Source organism: Pyxicephalus adspersus, chromosome 6 (genome assembly GCF_032062135.1).
Source record: "Pyxicephalus adspersus chromosome 6, UCB_Pads_2.0, whole genome shotgun sequence".
Lineage (NCBI taxonomy): Eukaryota > Metazoa > Chordata > Amphibia > Anura > Pyxicephalidae > Pyxicephalus > Pyxicephalus adspersus.
In genome coordinates, this window is record NC_092863.1 from 18706010 (window position 1) to 18727277 (window position 21268).

At 38.2% G+C, this 21268-nt stretch overlaps 2 protein-coding genes across 3 annotated transcripts; one reads left to right on the plus strand and one right to left on the minus strand.

The window, feature by feature from the left end:
* Positions 1-623: 623 nt before the first annotated feature.
* Positions 624-3709, minus strand: CCDC200 (coiled-coil domain containing 200). 2 transcript variants are annotated; one of them, XM_072414843.1, is made up of 4 exons: positions 3485-3709; positions 1610-1685; positions 1417-1508; positions 624-749 (listed from the first exon to the last, which is right to left on the minus strand). In XM_072414843.1, the coding sequence occupies exons 1-4, from the start codon at positions 3557-3559 to the stop codon at positions 723-725; spliced, it is 270 nt and encodes an 89-aa protein (XP_072270944.1). In that variant the 5' UTR covers positions 3560-3709; the 3' UTR covers positions 624-722. The 2 variants fall into 2 exon arrangements, with proteins under 2 accessions (XP_072270944.1, XP_072270945.1); XM_072414844.1 differs by having other exon boundaries at positions 1387-1508.
* Positions 3710-15810: 12101 nt separating this feature from the next.
* On the plus strand, positions 15811-20470 carry ARL4D (ARF like GTPase 4D). Its single transcript, XM_072414842.1, has 2 exons — positions 15811-15926; positions 18689-20470. Exon 2 carries the CDS (start codon positions 18800-18802, stop codon positions 19400-19402), a length of 603 nt encoding a protein of 200 aa, XP_072270943.1. The 5' UTR covers positions 15811-15926; positions 18689-18799; the 3' UTR covers positions 19403-20470.
* Positions 20471-21268: the final 798 nt, after the last annotated feature.

Here is a 21268-nt window from a genome sequence, read left to right on the forward strand (position 1 = left end):
CTGTTCTTTAATCCTTCCTGAGACTTGTAGTCCAAATACTTCCACCTTGTTACAGTACTGACTTTACAAGCTAAGATTCTTAATATCACCATTTTGGGAAAAATATTAGGAAATTTCCAAGGTATTGAGCTGCTATAGGACTAACCAGTCTACAGCAATGTAAAGTATTGTAGATTTATTTTTTATTGTTGCTTCCTTTTTTTTGTATCTTAGTACTGCTGTTCTGTAACTTCTTTTAGACACTTTCTATCAGCATGCGGTCATTCTACAAAAAGCTCAGTTCTTTGGACTGTCCTAACAATGGTTTTACTATGACTGTGCAGTATCCTGTTGCTAAGTGCTTGTATTTAAAGAATGGCGATGGTGTGGAGATTCAGAAGCAAAACTGGAAGGCAGTTTTCACCGCATTACAGGAAGTGTCTAAATAGAGATATTAATAGTAGGTTCATTGCAAATGTTTTCAATAAAGCTACATATTTAGGAAAGGAAACACATTTTAAGATAAGAATAACATGTTAGGGTTATATACAGTTTAGTGATTGGTTTTAGATTTAATATAAAGTAAGTAAGATCTTAGCAGGTGCAATAAATCCTTTACTACAATAACTGTGCAAAAAAGTCAGTAATGGTAAGCAGGTATATATTTATTGACAGGATAGACATTTAGACAGGATAGACATATTTAGACAGAGTTTCATTCTTCTGAAAAATGTCTTCAGTATTCACCACTGCTGGTTATACTGCACAGACTACAACAAAAAAAAACAAACATTATATTGGAGCTTTAAATATAAATATAATTAAGCCCAGTAAATCACAATTTCTTTTGCAAACTCTTAATGTTTATTATTAGGTTTAGTCTACACAAACTGTTTCCCCAGTGCTTTTCCTGGGCCTTTAAATGCCCATGTTTAAAATTCCTATTCATTCCAATGGGCCAGTCCACACCACAGTATTTTCTTGATGAGCTGTAAAGAAAATGCAACCTGTAGAAAATGCTTCCCAAATGGCCATAAACACCTAAAAACATTCATAAATGCTCAAAAATGTTTTGGGGGCATTGGGGAGGCATTTTACCCTATTCTAACTCTTCTTTGACACATATATTGGTTTAAAATGTCTTTAAAAATGCTTAAAAACGTGTGGAAAAGTTGTATGGGCTTTTATAAATGTTTAAAATGAAAGTCAATGTGGACTTAGGAAAGCACCCCTCTATAGAGATATTTATATATCTTGCCCTGAAGGCTGCTGTGTCTTCTCTTTACTTCATTACATTTAGTGCATCTTAATTTGAAATGTATTTGTATAATGTAAATGTAATTTACCACCAAGATGTGGGTAGTACATCTATTGTAGAATTATACAGTTTATATCTAATAAACTTACATGTTATAAGGACTATGCAGTTCCACTTACATTGTATCTATTTTTCGTTTTTGCTGAATAATCATCATCAGAGTTGGATATTGGATTGTATGTTCCTTGGTTACAGTGCTTACAGTGCTTGTCTGTAAAAAAAAAAAAAAAAGATTGTCTAAATCTTTTCTGAAACTTGCCCTTTATATTGTGCTGCAACATATATTGGCGCCAGTATGCATTTTCGCCATACCTGAAACAGTCTTTTTTTCCTTAGTATTCTTTATCTGCTTGGAGGAATGAGCAGGAGGCTGCACAGTATTACTTTTCTGTAAAATGCAAACATTTGTCATTATTCAATAGAAGAGATATATTTGATACATATATAAGACATTCAATTATAGGAAATAGCCACGTGTGCCTATTTGGTCACGTGTAGAGTAGCTGTGTATATATAAAATTATAACTTGTGTATCTTCCTCTTTAGTATACAACTTATACTGAGTAATATGCAAGATAATCTGTATTGCCCCAAATGTTTTTAGTTGTGCTACTAGAGATGTCCTCTAGTATATATTAAAAATAGAATGAGAAAAGAAAAAGTTTTCTTCCTGCAGCAAGTCAAAGCAAATACAAACAATGTCAAATGTACTACATGCAGTAACATTGTATATTGATGCAAGTACAGTAACATAAGTCAGTAATTTGTAGTTGAATACAGTTCATCAGAGGATGACCCATTATAGATGTGTTAGAACCATGTAGTCCCAACACGTTTCGCAGATAAGATCTGCTTTTTCAGGGAAGACAAAGAGGCTCCTTTGAAAGGTTTCCCTGGTTTCACCTATTTGGAACCTCTGTCCATGGAATACATCTTTTCTCTGGAAAGTGATCTCAGTAAAAAAACAGCTTTGGGAAACATTACATGAATATCTACAACTTGCACACGACACTCCTTGTATTTTTTGAACTGCTTAGTGCAAGTTGGTTTTGCCCCATCTTCACCAGTAGATAAAACTGAGCCTATGTTAACGAATCATCCCCCACCATTGATGTATAGGAATTTCTGGACTAGAACTGCAGCCACTTCTTGGAAAGCACTTCCTTGAAAGCAGTTCTACCCTTTACCAATTCATTAAAATAATTTCAGAAAATAAAGTTTTTCAAAGGGAAAACAACTGAAGGGATCACAATCTGTATTTATTGTGAATAATGATTATGCATAAACATTTGTATGTAACTGCTACCTTTTAAATTCTATGGCTGTACTTTCTACTAAATTGATCCTATTTAATGATTAGATTTTTCCATTCGGAATCCGTTTCAACTCGGGTTGAAGATATTCCAACCTCGGATCAGAACTCAGAAATTTAACTTTTTGAGTTCCAATTCCGAGTTCAGATATCCCATGCACACAAAGGGCCTGATTTAATAAAGCTCTCCAGGGCTGGAGGGGATAAACTTTTTTATCAGTGAAGCTGGGTGAACCAGCAAACCTGGAAACAATTAGTTCAAAGTCATTTGCTATTTGTTAGCAAATGTTTTGAATCCGGGACCAATTCCATTCCAGGTTTACTGGATCACCCAGCTTCACTGATTAAAGTGTATCCTCCATGAAGTGCTTTAACAAATCAGCCCCAATTTACTGGGAGAATGCACATAAAGTCTCTTATCATCTAACATATTACATACTGCTTATGAGGGGACCCTCTACAGTCACCAATGAGCTGCATGTATTAAATACATCATTTAGTCTTTGAGCAAGTTTAATCTATTTGACATGGATACCACAGAAAATAAAAACCCTGGCAAAATATGAATGGAGGACAATTTTACCACATGCTTTCTGAAAAAAGCAGTAAGTAGCCCTCGATTTATACTGTACAATAAAAAATAAATAAATAGCTATTTTTGATACTCACATTGCTTATATATTGGGTCTCGTTACTAAATTAGGAATATGAATATCCAATTTTACCAATTACATTTTGATAGGGGCACAAAGTTTATGTTTGACAACTGGGGTCATATTTTTATTATTTTATTAACTTTAATTTGTGATGTATATCCACATAAAAACATGACATGACTTAAAAAAAACAAACTATGATAAAGATGAATCACTTACCATATTCTCAAGGTTAGCTCTTCTCTGGTCCAGTACATGCTGTTTACGCCTTGCTTCCCAGTGATAAGCGGACATGGTGTTCAGAGTCCTGTACAAAATAACATAACAACTATCAAACAAGAAGATGCCAAATAGAAGTTATTGCTTAAAGCTTTATCTGTGCTGCAATATATAAAAAACAATTTGATATCCTAGTTTCTATCTAGGAGGAAGTTTCCGCACACATTTTTCTGATAATTACTTTGAGAAGCTGGTTAATCATCAGAATGAAGCCTGGTAGTCAATGTGTAATGGAATGAGTTCACAGATCATTAGTATGAGCGGCTCCCACCTCCCCTGCCACAGGCTGATCTCCCAGGATCCTTGTGATTGACATAACAATGCAAGTGTCCAAGCAACCGGATACAATCATCAACCCTCACCAAGAGGTAGGCTGTGTTAGGTGATACCAAGACAAAACAAGAAAGAGTTACATAAATAATTCATTTTTATTTTGAAGTAATGAATCCAAATATACATATAAATAATTCTAAGTAATCTTATACCTTTACTGTACTGTTGATGGTTTAGGCATAAATGAAAAGCAATTATGTAATAACCTTTTATATTTGCTATTTAGGCAATTCTTAAAAGTATAGACAGTCTGGTCCTCATAATGAGGGTGCTTGTTCAATCAGCAGTTTACTAACTGGATAAAGTAATATGTTTCTACAATCTAGATGGTTTATTCCCTTTCCTTAATGTGCAACTGAAGCTAAAAATTAAAAAAAATGGGACCAGGCAGGTCCATTTTTTGCAGAAGGAACAGGTGATGTACCTACCTGGTCTCTGTTTCAGGTGTTGCCACCTTCCTCCTCTTCTCTTTTGTGTGTCCCAATCTGCAGCCATCTTCATTGGCCGCGCTGGGTTGATGTAACACCCGTGCATACACAGAAGTACCCAGCAAATCCAAGACATGACAACATATAGGCAGGTAAGGATGTTTTATTGCAGAAAGGACATCTCGTGTTCTGCAATAAAGACCTGCCTGATCTTTCTTTTTCAGTAGTTCCCCTTTAAGTCATGATAAAGCTCTCATTGCTGTCTACAGACTCTGGAACATTCTGGAGAATATACAACAATGTGCACAAACAGCACACATCTGGTGTACACACAATACAGAAAGAATGCCTAGCATACACAACACACAGAACCAAACACACATCACATACACAGCACCTGTGTTACTAGCATTTGTTTTAGCTAAGACCCAGGAAAGTTCTTTGAATTGCAGCAAACTGCACTGTGGATAATCAATATTTCACGTTATTGTGGAAGTTCAAATCCTCAAACTACAAGTGTGCAAGCAAAGTTGCATGTTGCTTTTAGGAACTGTGCTGTGTGGTGCTGCAAAAATGGTTCTCAACCTCTCCTATTCACTTGAATGGTAGGACCAATATTTAAATATTTAGCCCATAGAGTTTAACCACATCCCTACCAGTTCCCAAGGCACTACTGACATGGCTCAAATTGTCATAGGAACATTCTGTTCCTTTAAAAAAACAGGGAATAATGGGAACAGTGGCGGAAAGAAACAAATCTTTCAATTGAGGGTTTGTGGGTCCCCCATGTTATTTTTACAACTGTGAAAAAAATGATTGTTACACAAAAAATTAACAGTCTCCTTTTAGAAGTGTAACTAAAAATATGCAAAGAGTTGTAATCTGCATGACATTAAAAATGAGCATTTCATGATCCCCTAAAACATTCTATTACTAATTATTTCTGCATAAGAACTATGATAAGATATATTTTTTGTAGTTTTTTTTTTAACCAAAAGGAATTACCTGTAATTTGGCTGAATTTGATTTTATCAGCTACATCAATAACAATACCTAAAGAGCATATACAGCACTAAACTATTCAGATGGAGCATACAGAGAATAGAAAAGGTAGCAAACACACAGCACGCTAGATACATAGCAGAAAATTACAGAAAATTCCACTTCTGGTTTTGAAAGCAAACAATATTTACATTGTTATGTGAGCAATATTTTAAGGAAACGCACTAGTATGGGGTTCTGAGAAAACTTTTAAGAACTTTGTGTAAAGTACGTAAGGCTTTTAGGTGTAAAGGCAAGGAGAATGTAACACTGCAACTGTACCATGCTTATGTATCTTTGATGAGCTGAGTGCTGTCATATTACTGAAGCCTTTTTTTTTGCTGTCTGGATTCCCAGAATAATCATCTGGAAAAATAAGTACTAAGGATAAAGTATTTCACTTGTGTTTTTTTTCCTATTTTATTTATCTACAAATTTATGGATCAGTTTGTGTTTATGGAATTTTAACATATACAAATATAGTATACAGTATACAAAAACAAGATTATAAACAATGTAGGCTCAATACAACATAGTTAAATATATAACACAGGAAGCATGGAGAAAATAATACAACATAGCAATTTAAATACAATCCCTTGAACAATATTTGGGAACATCTATCTGGGGATACCAACTTGGTTGCCTGGTTTGTTCTGAGGGGGGCAGTAGTTTTTTTTTTCCAAGAAAAACTTTGAACTAAAGGCAGTAGCAAAAATGGATGAATAATAGTCCCTAGACTCTTACTTTTCTTAATATTTCTATTTATTTTAAGATCTCCCTCCATTTCTGACACTGTATCTGCTAGGCCTATGTCTTTTCTATTCAGGATGCTCTCCTTGTTTGGATCCATTTTTTAATATTCTCATATTTCTCTGTTTGATGGCATGTCTTAGGTGGCAAAATCAAAACCATACTCGCTGTACAGGACAAAAACAGGACATCTAGTGGTGTAGATTGTAAGCTACAACTATATATGTTTTATTATACATAGTATAATATATAAGTATACATGTATAAAATTATAGCTAATTATATTCCAGATACATCAAAGTAAAAGTTGTTTAATGACATACATTTCTACAATCCTTCAGAAAGTCTTCAGCAAACAGCCAGAACCTTTCAGGGTTTAAATATCTGTCCACTGCCAGCATGGGGCAGAGAAGATGTCTTGTTCCCTGTTTGAAAGCAGTGGTCCCCCTGCAAAGGTCTTAGAATCTCACTTGAGAACAAGACCATTAGCCCTGAAATCCACAAATTGAATGCTTCCAGCTAAATGGGGAGCTCTATATCTGATTTAGCAGAGGGGTATACCTGACATCTGCAGAGAAACCATTGATAACACACATGTAGCACACTTTTGTTGTACTGAGGTCAATTTAAGGGTTTAGAGGTTAATCTTAGGTCATTGTGAAATGGAGTGGGAGTGATGGTTGGCTACCTTCAGTCGCAGGGTGTGGGGAGGGGAGTCCAACCTTAGCAAGGTAGCAGCCAATCTTTGGCTTGGAACATTACTTTTTGGGTCTATAACACCATGGATGAAAAAGCTAAAAGGATTAGGACAGGTTAATCCTGTTGCCCTGAGGCCTGGCTAGATTAGGGGGCATGCAGACTGGATCAATGAGGGGATGAGCTGGAATCCCAGTGGTCAAGGACTTGGCCCTGAAGAGAAATATTTTGGACAGGATGTCATTGGTGCTGAATTTGGAGACCTTAATTCACAGGAGAAAACCATTCCATAGGAGAAACAAATCTCTCATACTTCATGATGTGGACATTATGGCAAGAGTGCTAAACGTCAGCTGTCAGTGTTGATAGTCTGAATGCTTCTGGATGTGAACTGCTGTTTTTTTTTTATACTTTGCTACCCTAACCTCTCCATATGTAATGAGTTACAATAAAATAAAAAAGGATTCTTGTGAGCCTTTGTGAGTTTCTCAATACTAGAAAGAACCTCGGTATGAAGCGATCACCCTTACAGGGGTGATCACTACACATAAAAAGCAAATCTTCTTTTGCAGCATGCTGACAGAACACAGTCTTTTCAGGCTGTGTCTGCTTTCAGGAAACAAACTAAAACTTTGCCCACCTTTTTGATTGCCCCCTACCAAAGAGAAAAATTAGGCTGAAGTCCCATAAAGACCAACACTTCTGAGTGTCCCAACTCCTTATGGAATCAACCCAAATCTGAACAGCAACTATTACTGAAAAGCCTTATGACTGTACAACTTTATAAATAAACCAAGCCAACAGCAAGCTTCAGTAAACATGACCTAATTTAGCTCAAATTGTCTCCAGTGCTTCATTCAACCACCAAGCCGTTATTACATTAGTTATTGGCAGTGGTTGTCATGAGTTGTGCCTTGGGGGACCGATGGGGATGTGGTTAGGCAATTTTTTGTTAGGATAATATATTTGTGGGCCAGTAAATTACATATTCTACAACGCAGATTTCATTCTGGTATTTTTAGCCCTTAACATTACACAGTATATGGTATATATCCAGGTCATGTCAAGATGTTCAGTCATCAGAATGTGTTGCTGCATGTATTTCTACAGATCATCTCCTGGAACATTTTTGTGAATATTCCAAATGCTTCAGCCTCTTGGTAAACTGGTATTGGTGAGTGATAATAAATGTTAGAAAAGTACATCTTATAGAGGAGATTAAAACAGGTTTTAGGTCTTAGGTAGGATAGCCTAACTGATGAGTTCTGTTGTTAATCCTTTATAGGTAAAAATAAAAAAATATATTTCTTCTTATATCCATTAAATTTTACACCAGGGAAAATTATTTTCTTGACTTCTTGAAGGACCGGCTTTCTTTTAACTATAATAAAGGCTTCTTGCACACAATCGACATTACAAACCCATTTACACCTCTCTTCTCTGAAATGATATATACTTTTCCAACACTTCACACCTCATCCCGTGTCCTCATTAGGCCTTGTACAGATGTCAGACAAATATTAGATTTCTGTCAACGCAAAAGCAATTTTCCAGGATTGTTCTCAGTGAAAGGAGAAGGAACAAGACAGACAGCAGACAGCTTTGTTCTGTTCTATAGAAAGGAGAGGGGTGATGGTGAGTGAGTGTCTCCCAACTGCAATCTTCCCCATAGAAATGTACAGCGGTCATCCCTACTCAGACATTTATTGGTCCGCAAGGACGGATTTATGAAACATGTTGGGAGACCACTGTACACATATTAGAATCATGACTGTTTGTCTTGGGATACAATATTCTAGCATGTACGGAGACTAAAAAAAAAAGAAATTAAGACAAATGAAGTGAAGGGAGCTGAAGAGCAGGTACACACATATACAAAGTCAGGGCTGACACAAACACAGCTCCTAAATGTCCCAGTTTCACCAGGACAGTATTGATTATGAGCTGCCATCATCAACTGCCTTTCATTGTTCTATTATTGGCCAGGCCACATATAGTGGATTTTACTTTGGTACAATTCGGCTGACTGCCACTAGATGGCGCCAATGATCTTATAAATCAGTGTTTCTTAAAAAGGGTTTCCCCAGAGATTGCTAAGGGTTGCTTGAACAATTTCTACTTTTCAGGTCAGTTTAATTAATACTAATGATACTTTTTTGTTATCTAAGGGTGACATTTTTCCCAATGCCCAACAATGGAAGAGGCATTCTTCCCACTGATCACCATGTTAATATATAATTAGCTTTGCATACAGTAATTGCAGGGGTTCCCTAGAGGCCTGATTTTTTTTAAGGTTTCCTGCATGTTAAAAGTACAATAAAGTGCCGCCTAGCACTGCTGCTAAGGCTAGGGGACATCCTTTTATAGGGGAGATCGTGCGTGTGGTACTAAATTATTCTCTAGCTCTCAAGCTGACCTCTATCCTTCCTACTACTGGGACACTCGGCGTTCCCGCCTAGCTTTACAGACTCTGTATTTGGTAATTGGAGACAGTTGGGAACTGAACGGGCCAGGCAGTTTTTCTGTTCTAGTGGATGGATACCGGAGAGACAGTTACAAAATGATCACTCCTTACCTGATCTTGGTCCCCGGAGAGTGTTGCAACTCTGGCACTTTTTGGGTTCATTACCGGCCCCACACCAGTTTCAGAGACCCCTTACAGGGCTGGAGCAGGTGTGTATAGCTGAGGGACCACTGAGAGAAACTCTATCTTACTCTTACCAGGTATTGCTTTCTCATTATTCTGGAACTACACCTGGGTTGCAGCTATCTTTTTCAGGCCAACAGAAGGAGCAATTGCTCTATTTTGGACATAAGGCATCAGTAGCCAGTATCAGGAAACTAACTTTAAGTTACTAACAAGGTGGTACAGAACGCCGGTGGTTTTGACCAAAATGTACCCTGATACAAGCCCCCTTTGTTGGCACTGTCAAAGTGCCCAGGGAACATTGTTGCATGTATTCTGGAGCTGTCCACTGTTACCGTCTTTTTTGGGGAAAGTGTCAGATACCATTAAATTGCTAACAGATGTGTCTATACATTATAAATCAGAACTGGCCCTGCTCCACGTCTCTACCAACAACAACCAGGGCCACCGACTATTAAACAGTGGCTAAATAAAGTAAGAATGATATTAGAGCTACGGAAGATCTCCTAGCATCCGACAAACAGGCAAATGTCAAAAATACTCGTCCATAGTTCTATTGGGAACAATTTATTTGGTCTACAGATTATATTGCTTGTCAAAAATAACCATACGTTTTTATTTTTTAGTTTCCTGTAATGTTTGATATTCGGTATCCAGTTATTGTGTATGCCCTATGTATTATGCTATATCTATTTGATATCGCCATAAGAGACTAATACCCTCCCCCCCTTCTTTTTCTTGCAAATGTATTTTTTGGAAAATGTTGACCTCCAGGAGGCCGTATAAAGCAGATGTTTCATTTATCTATCTTGTACAGTATTTTACTAATTGACAGTCATCTGTATAATTTATTTGATATGTTTATATTGTGTATTGTTGTTTTTTTGGATGTCAAATTTACAAATAAAAGAAAAGGACAATAAAGGCTGTTAAAGAGTAGATTTGTACATAATTGTAAATGTGGTTCTATTAATGACCACAGTTTTTCCCTTTAATAACACACTGGAGTGAATCCAAAGCCGGTGGATTGGAGACCTTCGATTGATGTAACATGATTACTGTAGTTTTTATTAAAGTAGTAAAGACATAATTAGCTTATTTAATTAAAAAAAAACACGCATATAACAGTTTGTAAATGTTTTCAGCATGTAATTTGCAAGCCTCTTAAATTTATGCATTCTAAAGAAAACGCCACTTTTTTTTTTTTTTACTTTACTTTTTCTTTTCTGACCGACAGTCAGTAAAAGTACCTACTTTTTTAAACTATTGTAAACTATGTTTTGTCTTTTGTAAATATTGAAATAGTTTTTGTTTTTGTTTTTTTTTTTTTTAAATTTAAGTAATAAGCTTGTTAGGGGCCATTTAAGGCTTGCATTTGACCTAAGTAATCTACTGCAGGCTCTGCGTCGCACCCAGGGGGTACACTTTGCTATATTTTACTAAATTATACTTTACTATATTTTTGGGAAATAACTCAAAATCCATGTATACTGGAGGGTAGGGACACATTTACTGTTTAAAGTATTTTGGCCATATTTCTAGGCTTCTCCTCCAATCTAAACAGAACGAGAACAACCCTCAATGTGGCAGATGTATCCTAGATGCCAGTGTGTAGGCTGTACATTGGCTCCTCAACTGTTACCACATGCCAGAAGCAAGGTTCAAATATCAAAAGCAACAGACACTGCCAAACCATGATCGCCAAACCATGGTGTGGGAGGTCACATGGACTCCCAGAAGCGATGTGCCATATCTCCCAGCTGATCCTGACATTGAGGGACTGTCTCTCTTTCAGAACTAAAGTTACGTACACATGTCCAATGGTTCTCGCCCGATATTCGGCTCAGGGCCGATATCGGACGAGAATCTGAATCCGGCAGGTCGTTGAACGATCCTAATGCAAGGGAAGGGGGAGAGCGTGCAGCAGGGTGCTGCCCTGTCCTTCTCCTCCTCCCCTCTCCATAGAACAGAACGGTGCTGTATGTACAGCACTCTTTCATACATCGTGCAGTCGTTAGTCGTTGGAAAGGCCCGTGAAAGATCTTTTCCAACGACAATAATTGCACGTGTGTATGCAGCTTAAGTTTTACACCACTGCTTTCTTTGCATACAGACCTCACATAGGTCTTCCAGTAGCTGTTGTGTTGCTTTGCACACTTCCTGCCTGAGCTCCTTAGAGACTATATCACACCTAGCCTCAAACTCCAAATCATTTGCTAGTGGAATCCGATTCTTTTTATTATTCTAGTTCAGGTGCACTACAGCCTACTCCTCATTTTGCCTTGAAATACTAATACTAAGTAAACAAAATTCTAAAAAAAAAAAAAAACTTTTTTGCATATCCATTTTTATGGTGTTTTTTGTAGGTTGTATCTATTGCGTACATACCTAAAAAGTGTCTGTCCTGTCTATCTGCAAAAGATGAAAGGATCAGGCTGTGTAGGGCCTTGTAGTGTATGTCAGTGCCTTCTGGAAATGGATTGCTGCAAAAACATGATAAAAAATGAAAGTTAATTAGAATCACAGAAAAATATAAATGTCCTTACAATTATTGTGAGCTAAATTATGTATGTAATGAAAATTGCTCATACCATGTTTCCTGTGCATTATTGTACACGATTACCGATCATTGTATGAAGGCAAGCCATTAATTTGTAATAGTTTTACCATTTCAACCATGCTCCCATCCATTCTCATTCTACCAAAGGGGAGCAGTTGTGAACCATTTTTTGCACATTTGAATGGAGTTGTGTTTGCGCTGTTATTGTGCAAATTGGTGCTTGGAAATGACATACCAAACAGTAAAACTTATTAACACAAATTATTAATGCAAAGGTTCAGTAGGGTATTGAAGTTGCCAAATATCAACCAGTTGGTTTGTATGCAGGAATCTTTTGAATATTTTAAGGGTGGAAAATGCTGCATGTGATGTTCCTTTGGAAACATCTCTACTTGGTTCCTTTGCTAGATTGAAATCTCTTCCAATGAGGACTGTGCCCTCACTAAATACCTCCACCATGTCCAGGACTGTCTCTAAGAAATATATTTAATTTACATTAATATATTTAATTTACATTATGGGTGAGTATATGTTTACAACGTATACATTCATGTGCCAATCGTGCCCAATCATCAGATAATTGTGCATCAGGTCTCTTAAGGACCAAGGTAAAGATTTAGAGATGATAATACTGACGCCCCTAGACTTAGGACCTGATTTATTAAAGTTCTCCAAGGCTGGAGAGAATACACTTTCATCAGTGAAGCTGGGTGATCCAGCAAACCTGGAAACCTCCAGCCTGGGAGAGCTTTAATAAATCAGGTCCTTAGAGTCAGGGGTTGTTCCATGGTATGAGAGTTGAAAACTTCATGGCAGAAATGGGTCTCCTGAATGAAAGCCACTTGGCTGGGCATACAGGTAATAGCATTAAGTGCTATAGAGCACTTTGTAGAATAATTCGCGTTAGCATTTAGTGATAACACCTTCATTGACACGACTTTTTGATTGAATAATAAACTTTATTCATCACGAAAAACAATAGTAATACAATCAGGGTACATTCACCCTCATTGACATGTCACCCTATTAAAAGCTATCGGGTGGCCATCTGAACATGTCAGGGACCACATTTGGGATCTCCTATATATCTTGGGTTACCCAACACCACCTTATACAGTCTCACACCCTGGGAGGTAGTTAAACATTTCCTGCTATAAAAACTTTATAATATAATTATGCTGAGAAGAACTGTCTTGGAGAATTAATCTTCCTGTGCTCACCATCCCTGTACCTATAAAACTAAATTGTATTATATAAGGATTACAGTATAATAGAGCATTAATTTGTTACACCCAAGTGCAGGGAGATTTTATAAACATACAATTTAGGTAAAGCAGCTCTTGCTTTTACTCTTTTATTATTCTCATGTTTTGATGTATATTTATTTTTATACTAAAGGGAAAACTTTTTGAACTCTAAAGAGTTTATATTTTTTTTAATTGTGAGAAGGCAAGTTCTGTATTGCAGAAGGGACCTGTAATGTGCAGAAGGGACAGGTGACGTCTGACCTTTCTGCAATAAAACAAACTCACCTACCCAGCTGCAATCTCCTCTACGTGCAGCCCAGAGTATGATCCTGACATAGCTGGCTGCCAAAAATGAATGAATCCTGATGGACACAAGTTATGGTATGCTAGCCTGGTCAATCAAGATGAAGAAGAAACAGGCTGGTTAGTTTTGTTTTACTGCAAATAGGACCTTACCTGTCTCTCCTGGAAAAAAAGAATATACCTGCTCACAATTTTTGTACATTTAACTTTAATACAGGGATTGCTAAATTCTGCATCCTTTTGTCTTGAATGGGCTGCTAATCACAGTAACACATTTGTGAGGGGCAGTGTACTGCAGTGTATGGCCTTGTCCTGCATTTGTGTAATGTAAGGTGCATTTGTGGTGTCATTAACAAGTAACAGCAACTGGGCACACCAACGCATTCCCTAAAGCATGCATTTCTGCATAAAACTACCTGCATGATTGCGATGTAAATGAGCCCTGATGTTTTCATACAAGAAAACTTGGTGAAAACTTTTTTATAGTTACTCCTGAATCCTAAATAGATGTTCCCTGTGATATAATTAGGTGTTGTCTAGTAAGCCAGTCAGATTATCATGGCGGCGTGGGTGGAAACACGAATACTCCCAGGAAGCCGGATCATTAGTGTTCAGGTCATTTTTAGTAAGCAGATTGTTCCAACAATTACAGGAAAGTTAAAAATGAAATAGGTTTAATGTGTACCATGGAAAGTGTTTAACTGACACCAAGGCTTAGGGTGACATTCTTCCCACTGACCTCCATGCTAATATACTGTGAGCTGTGGATATATTATTTAGAGCAGGGGTTCCCTAAGAAATCTGAATGGTAAAGTGTACCTAAACTCAACATTTTTACATAGATGGGTAGACAACCCTTTTATGTAAGGTACATATGTTGGTGTTTTTTTTAAGTGCAACTGCTAAGTGCGCCCTTGATTGCCACGGCAAAATTAAACTGAAAACTGACCAAAAAAAAAATACACTTACCCCTAAATCCCGCAGGGCAGTCCCATACATCTGGGGGTATCTTGCATAAGGTCCAGCGTCGTCCCGGTATCTGTCCCGCTCCTGGCACCGCCATCTTCATCTCCTCCTACAGGTTCTTCATCCTATATCACCCAACCCAGGCAGAAGATCGGGTAACATAGGATGGAAAAAAAACTTGCCGATCTCTTTGTGCATGCACAAAAATGAGATGCTTGGGCATGCGCACAGAGCAGGAGGCTTCGGGGATGCGTGAGGTAGGTATACCAGGAGACTTTGTACTCCCATTTATTCTTGATCACCTAGGCGATTGAGAATTAGGGGGCAGTGCTGCACCCTTTTTTTAAAAAAAAAAAACAACAGAATTTTTACCTTACATAAAAATGTTGTCTACCCTTTTAAATAAAATGAAATTTCTGAGTTTAGGTGAGCTTTAATGGGAGCGCACAGCCTCCTGGGATACCTACGTCACACATCCAGGGAGGCTCTGGCTGCTCCTTTTGCGCATGCTCTAATCTCGGGCATGTGCAGAAGGGGCATTTTTCCTCCTAGGGGAAAGAGATAGCGATCTCACGCATGCCCAATGAGATCGGCTCCCTTTTTATCCCCTTCACGTCACCCTGCGCAATGCAAGATTAGGTGCCGAAGAAAGAAGATGGGACGTGAACATCAAAGATGGCAGCCCCCGTTGCTTCCTCTGCACCGGAATAAAGCGGAATTCCAGGACACCAGGGACCGGATGGTGGGAAGAACCAGCGCCATTAAAGTACCCGTGAGATTAAAGATTAGTGTCATTTTTTTTGTTTTTAGTTTAGTTCCACTTTAATTCAAAAGATTTCCTCATATTAAAGCCTGGCCTGACCCTTCAGGAAAATCCAAGGAAACACCTACCCTCATTGTACTGAAGGGGGCGCTATAACAAGTAAATTTATAATATGCAAATATCCTCAGCATACTCGCACATTATGTTTAATTTCCATACTAATACTCTAACCAAACGCTTTATATTCTGTTTATTGATAAATAATTCCTCGTATATAATTCCCGGAGCCGTACGTGTCACTAAGGCGTCACGTCACACAAGCAGCCCGGTGCTGAAGAGTTAACAAGGCGGGAGTCGCCCTGGGAGAAGGGGCGTGGCTGGTCCCGTGACGCCACGCAACGGAGGCTAAGGCGAGCTTTAGAGGAGGCGCAGAAGTGGAGGGGCGTGGCTGGCTGGTCCCGTGACGACACGCAACGGAGGCTAAGGCGAGCTGTAGAGGAGGCGCAGAAGTGGAGGGGCGTGACTGGTCCCGTGACGTCACGCAGCTGAGGCTAAGGCGTGGGGAGCTGTAGAGGAGGCGCAGAGTTGGAGGAGTAGAGGAAGGGAGAGGTTGCATACGGATTAGACACGGCGTATGTGTACGAGGTAACTATCATTTTATTGCCAGTATATACGTGTTGCGCATGCATGGGTGGTTGTCTGCTCTAATATGTCTTGTGTAGTCAGTATTCTGCTAGGCTGGCTATTCCTCATAGAAGGTAAGTTGTTTGGGGAGCTGCTTGTGTCTTCTTTGCAGGCCTGCTCATGTAAGCTGTGCATTGCCCTGCACCTACTATATAGATCTATGTAATGTCTATAGAGAAATTCCCTGTGTTCTCTTCCAGTACACAAATGTCCCATTCCAGCACAGGGGATTTCTCTGGCTGCCATCCAGGGAGTTCATCTGTAATGTTATCATACAGCTGCCAGTAGAAAGAATTGTTTATAATTAATATATATAATATATTTTAATAAAAATGTTAATGGTTTGGTTCCCCCTAGAATAGGATTTTTGGTATGATCCATGAACTGGTTCCATCAGCATTTCTCAACTTTTTGAGGATCCTCCAGAAGTTGCTGACTTCTCGGACAGTTCAGGAGACTGTGATCTTCCTGGCTCTTAGTAATGAGCATCATGCTAATATACTGTGGATATTGTATATATACATAGTGTTTAACCCAGCCGGGTGGTAGGAGATTGTAGGCGGGTGGCAGCCCCTGTGTTAGGACCCAACTCTTCAGTAACCACCCAAAAGCAGCCGGATGCTCACGGAAAAGTGCACCCAGCCAAGAGGAACTGGGGAGAATATGATAGAAGGGGATCCAAAGTGATTTCAAGGGTTCCACCATAGTAAAAATGTTGAGAAATCAAGATCTGTCAACCTGAAATCCCTGGAAAACAAATCAGTCTTTAAAACGAAGTAGTGCGAACAATCCCTTTCTGTTGGTGATCTTTAAGAAGAATGGCTGCATAACCACGGTGGTTTATCTGAAACGCCCATTCGCATTCGCGATCGGGTATCCAGCCGTTAACGTCCTTATTCTCGCATGCCACGATCCTCAACGCGATGATCTATTTCAGCTTTATTTTTATTTTTTATAATTTTTAAAAAGCAGATTTTTAGTAATGCCATGTTTAGTAGACTTTAACAACACACACATGCCACCCTACTGTTGATGGTTTCCAGAACGCTGATCTAATTCACATTTCCAGTTAATGTATTTTTTTTAATTAAATTGTCATTAAACCTACTAATGTTTATTAAAACGCCTCTGACAAGATGCCTGGCCTCACTGACAAAATGGCCTTTTCATCCAGATTAATCTATTCAATGCTGATTGAGTTGCCTTAAAGGACTCTCCGCCCAGTGCACAGAAGGATGTCTGGCTCCCCTGCTGAGGTGCAAATGCTCTGTTTTAAATGCTCCTCTGTACTGTACTAGGAACATCTGTCATACATTAAGGATTTCTTTGCATGAGGCTTTTTAACCCGAGTGGTAATTTCATTTCCCAGAAATGATCTAAAAGTGCTCATAGACACATGACCCTGGTAAATTAGATTTGTATCTTTAAAATTAGTTTATGGAAATATTTAGACATTTGCATGACTTTTATATTAAAGATCATTATTTCTTAGTAAAGCTGATTGGGGTGTTTTGATTTAGAAGGCAGATAAACTGTGTACATAAAACCCTGCTGGTTCTCAGTGTACAGATAAGGTACAGGGCCTTGCATAACCCAAGCATCTGTAGGACATCGCATTGTTCCTCTCCTGATTCAGGCTGCTTTGCATTTGTAAGTTCTTGAGCTAACAATGGCCAAAGCTTTAAGCTAGAAATACTGGTTTTTCCATGACAAAGTTTACCATAGTAAGTGGCAGAGTAAAGGTTCTTTTTGTTATTGAAATCTGACGCACTCATATTTTAATTAGATGTGATTCCTTATATTTTCCAAATGTAGGGCAAGAGCCTCCCTAAGTCTAAATCGGATGAAATGTTTGCACTATAAAGTTTATGGTGAATGTTAAAGTAAATATTTATGCTGTAAAGTTAAAAACTAGTTTACCCGGTAAATAAGTACTTACCTGTACTGTCACCTGCACCTCAAATCTTCACTTTCTATTGGCTGCAGAAAGCTGTTTGATACATTTGTGGCACACTTGGTGCCCACTGAGTGCCATGTTTCCTTATGCCAGTCATGTAGGCACTGCACAATACAGTAGGTATTATACTCCCCTGTCCTGTTACTTATATCACAACAGGAAAGAATGTACTATTGCTTTGCTATTGGGTATGGCCAGCTTTACATATTACGTGTATATGGATGCCATAAACAACCTTCAACCCAAACCAGTGCATCTAAGGTTTTAATGAGGTGCATGGTACCTATACATTAAATGCAAATTAATGATTCTTTAATAAAATATGGAATGCCATTGACCTATTCAAATGCACAAAAGGAAATGTTCAGGAACAGACATCATGACGGATACTCAAGTAATTCGGTAAAAAAAAAGTAAAAGTACTTTACTAGTACAACTAGTATAGGTGTCGGACTTCCCCCTTCTGTAAGCTGATTGGGAAACCAAGCACAGCAGGGGGGCTGGTCAGGTTTTGTTGCAGTACTGCTAAGAGGAGAGAGACAAGAGAGCAGAAAGATGACCTTATCAGTGTTGAGTTCATTTCCCCCAGTTAGCAGGCATTGTCCTGACCAAGCTGTGTGGACTTGGCTGTTCTTTCTGGTAGTGTGGCTGAATCATGTGACAACAGAATTACTAACCCATTACCTGTTAAATTAAAAATTTGACATTTTTTTAATTCTATCTCCTTATCTGTACTAGATGTTAAGTTTTTTTTTTCTATTTTTAGATAACACTACCAGAGTGCATTTACCACTTGACATATCTGCTATGTGACAACAAGAACTCTCTTACCATCTTGAAAAGTTCTCAACATCCTTCGGTTTGCCAGTGAAAAACCATGGGAAATCACCTTACGGAGATTGCACCGAACGCCTCCTTTCTTCCCGCATTTCACACTCTACATGTGGTTGTCATAGGGTTGGACTCTGCTGGAAAGACCTCCCTCCTGTACAGACTAAAGTTCAAGGAGTTTGTAAAATGTGTTCCCACCAAGGGCTTTAACATGGAAAAAATCAAGGCCCCAGTTGTGAATTCCAAAGCAATCACTTTTCAAGTCTGGGATGTTGGTGGCCAGGAGAAACTTAGACCTTTATGGAAATCCTATACTAGAAGGACTGATGGCATGGTATTTGTTGTTGATTCTTCAGAAAAGGAACGCATGGAGGAAGCCAAAGTGGAACTACACAAAATTACTAGGACTTCTGAAAACCAGGGTGTGCCAGTATTAATCCTTGCCAACAAGCAGGATTTGGCAGATGCAGCATCGGTAACAGAAGTTGAGAAATTATTAGCTGTACATGAACTTGGCACATCGACCTTGAGTCACATTCAGGGCTGTAGCGCCGTGGATGGCAGAGGTTTGCACCAAGGACTTGAAAAGCTTTATGACATGATCCTAAAGAGGAAGAAGATGCTGAGACACAGCAAAAAGAAGCGATGAACTGCTCGAGTGTAATAAAAAACTTTGATGTACAATTTGAGTTTCCATCATGTTATTCAACCAGGAAAATGGGCAGTTGTGCTCTAGGGACTTATCTGGTTCTGATGGTAAAACATTCGGCTTACAGAACAGTGTTTTTGCTGCCTGACCCAGCACAACTTGCATGCAATACAACTAAACTGGAGTGAAAATATTTATTTACTGGTACTTTTCAGACCGGAAGATACATTTGGGAAAGAAAGAGAACACATACGTGTGATATTTCAGGAAAACTGTGACTTATTTTACCTGCCAAAGGGTTTATAATTCTGTACTGTCAGTCTTGAGATTGACACACTTTTGTCACACTACAAAGCTTTTGATGTAAAGCCCCTGTTTTTGCTAAACTTTGCATCCTGTTCTACACCTAAGCTTGCCTATTGTTCTGATGATAATTGTTCAAGAAGCTGTAAAGCTGACCAGTAAGATGGCCTTTGGGCTATATCCTTGAGGGGGTTGTAAATCCCAGGACTGCTTAAAGACCCATATCACAGTTGTGCAGTTTTGGATCAATTCTGTTCATGTACAACTGCATGATAAATAATGCATTCTACGATCTGTGCTATTATAGTCAATGCCTTGATTCTATTTTAAGGATACAGATCTGTACCTGTAATGGCACAGAATTATATTTTGTGTGCAGTTTCACTTGCACTAAACTAAAAAAATCTACACAAATGTGAATGGTGAGTTCATCTTTTTGGCAGATAAAAACAATTCAGGTATGTGCTTTTTCAACATTGCACAAGCTGGTTGACTAGCATTCTGCTTCAATGGCTTTGTTATAATAAGTTTATCATCCGAGGATGATCTGTGAACCAGAATACTGGTAGCAGAGGGTATTTCACTTATTTAACAAAAAAAGAAGGGTAGCATTTAATGTTTATATACTTGATCACTGTTTTTTGTCTTTTTTATCTCCACTACTCCTTTACACAGGATGGAATGGTTATGTTTTTGTTCAAGCCCCCTATATATGTTTGTATAAAACCCACCTAATTATTTATAATAAATAAAATTAGACTGCATTATATTGTGTGTAATTCATTGTGCTATTGTGCCCCTTTTGTATGAAATCGGTTGGTTACATGTGCAACCAGCTTTAAACAGCCTCAGGCATAAATAACAAAACACAACTAGTTATGTACTAATTTACATTTATATGAAAATGTTACCAGTCCAATTTCCTGAATATGACTTGGTATCAGACTCTCGTAATCTCCTGCAAAACAGAATTTAAAGGGGAGAGTCTGGTCCAGGAAGGTGACCCTGTTACAGATATTTTTTTCATACTTTGGTGAAACCAATGTCACTGAAACAATAAGTGAGGGGAAATCTCTGCAAAGGAGTCCCATCTAGAAGTAAAACTTCACACAAGTTATAATCCTGCCTCACTCTATCAGCAACTAAAAGAAAAGGTGTGTGTCATTTTGTGTGTGTGTGTGTGTGTGTTTTTTTTTTTGGGGCGGGGGGGTCCCTATTAGATTCACTGATCACCAATGTCACAAAATCCAATCCAAATTGAGTGTTACCCAGAACAGGGACAATGAGGACACTTGCTCCCATTACTTAAACTTGCCATACACCATATAATATTTTCGATCAATAGAGAAAAAAAAACACATTGATCAACCTTCCTCAACACAAAAAAGAGGTTTAATTTTTATTGATTTTTCAAACACTTGGTAATTTGAATCATAATTCTGATCATTTATCAAGTGAGTGGGATAGAACATCAAACAGTTATAGTCAATCTAATAAGTCAAAAATGGCACAAAAAGTAAATTGGTTTTAACCTTCCCTACTCTATATTCTTTTTGGAGGTTT

Bases quoted from the DNA above. Each gene is read 5' to 3' on its own strand.
- ARL4D (XM_072414842.1), top strand. From the start codon at position 18,800: ATGGGAAATCACCTTACGGAGATTGCACCGAACGCCTCCTTTCTTCCC.
- CCDC200 (XM_072414843.1), bottom strand. From the start codon at position 3,559: ATGTCCGCTTATCACTGGGAAGCAAGGCGTAAACAGCATGTACTGGAC. The intron at 1,686-3,484 runs GTAAGTGATTCA...TGCATTTTACAG, and splicing joins GAGCTAACCTTGAGAATATG to AAAAGTAATACTGTGCAGCC. The intron at 1,509-1,609 runs GTATGGCGAAAA...TTTTTTTTACAG, and splicing joins GGAAAAAAAGACTGTTTCAG to ACAAGCACTGTAAGCACTGT.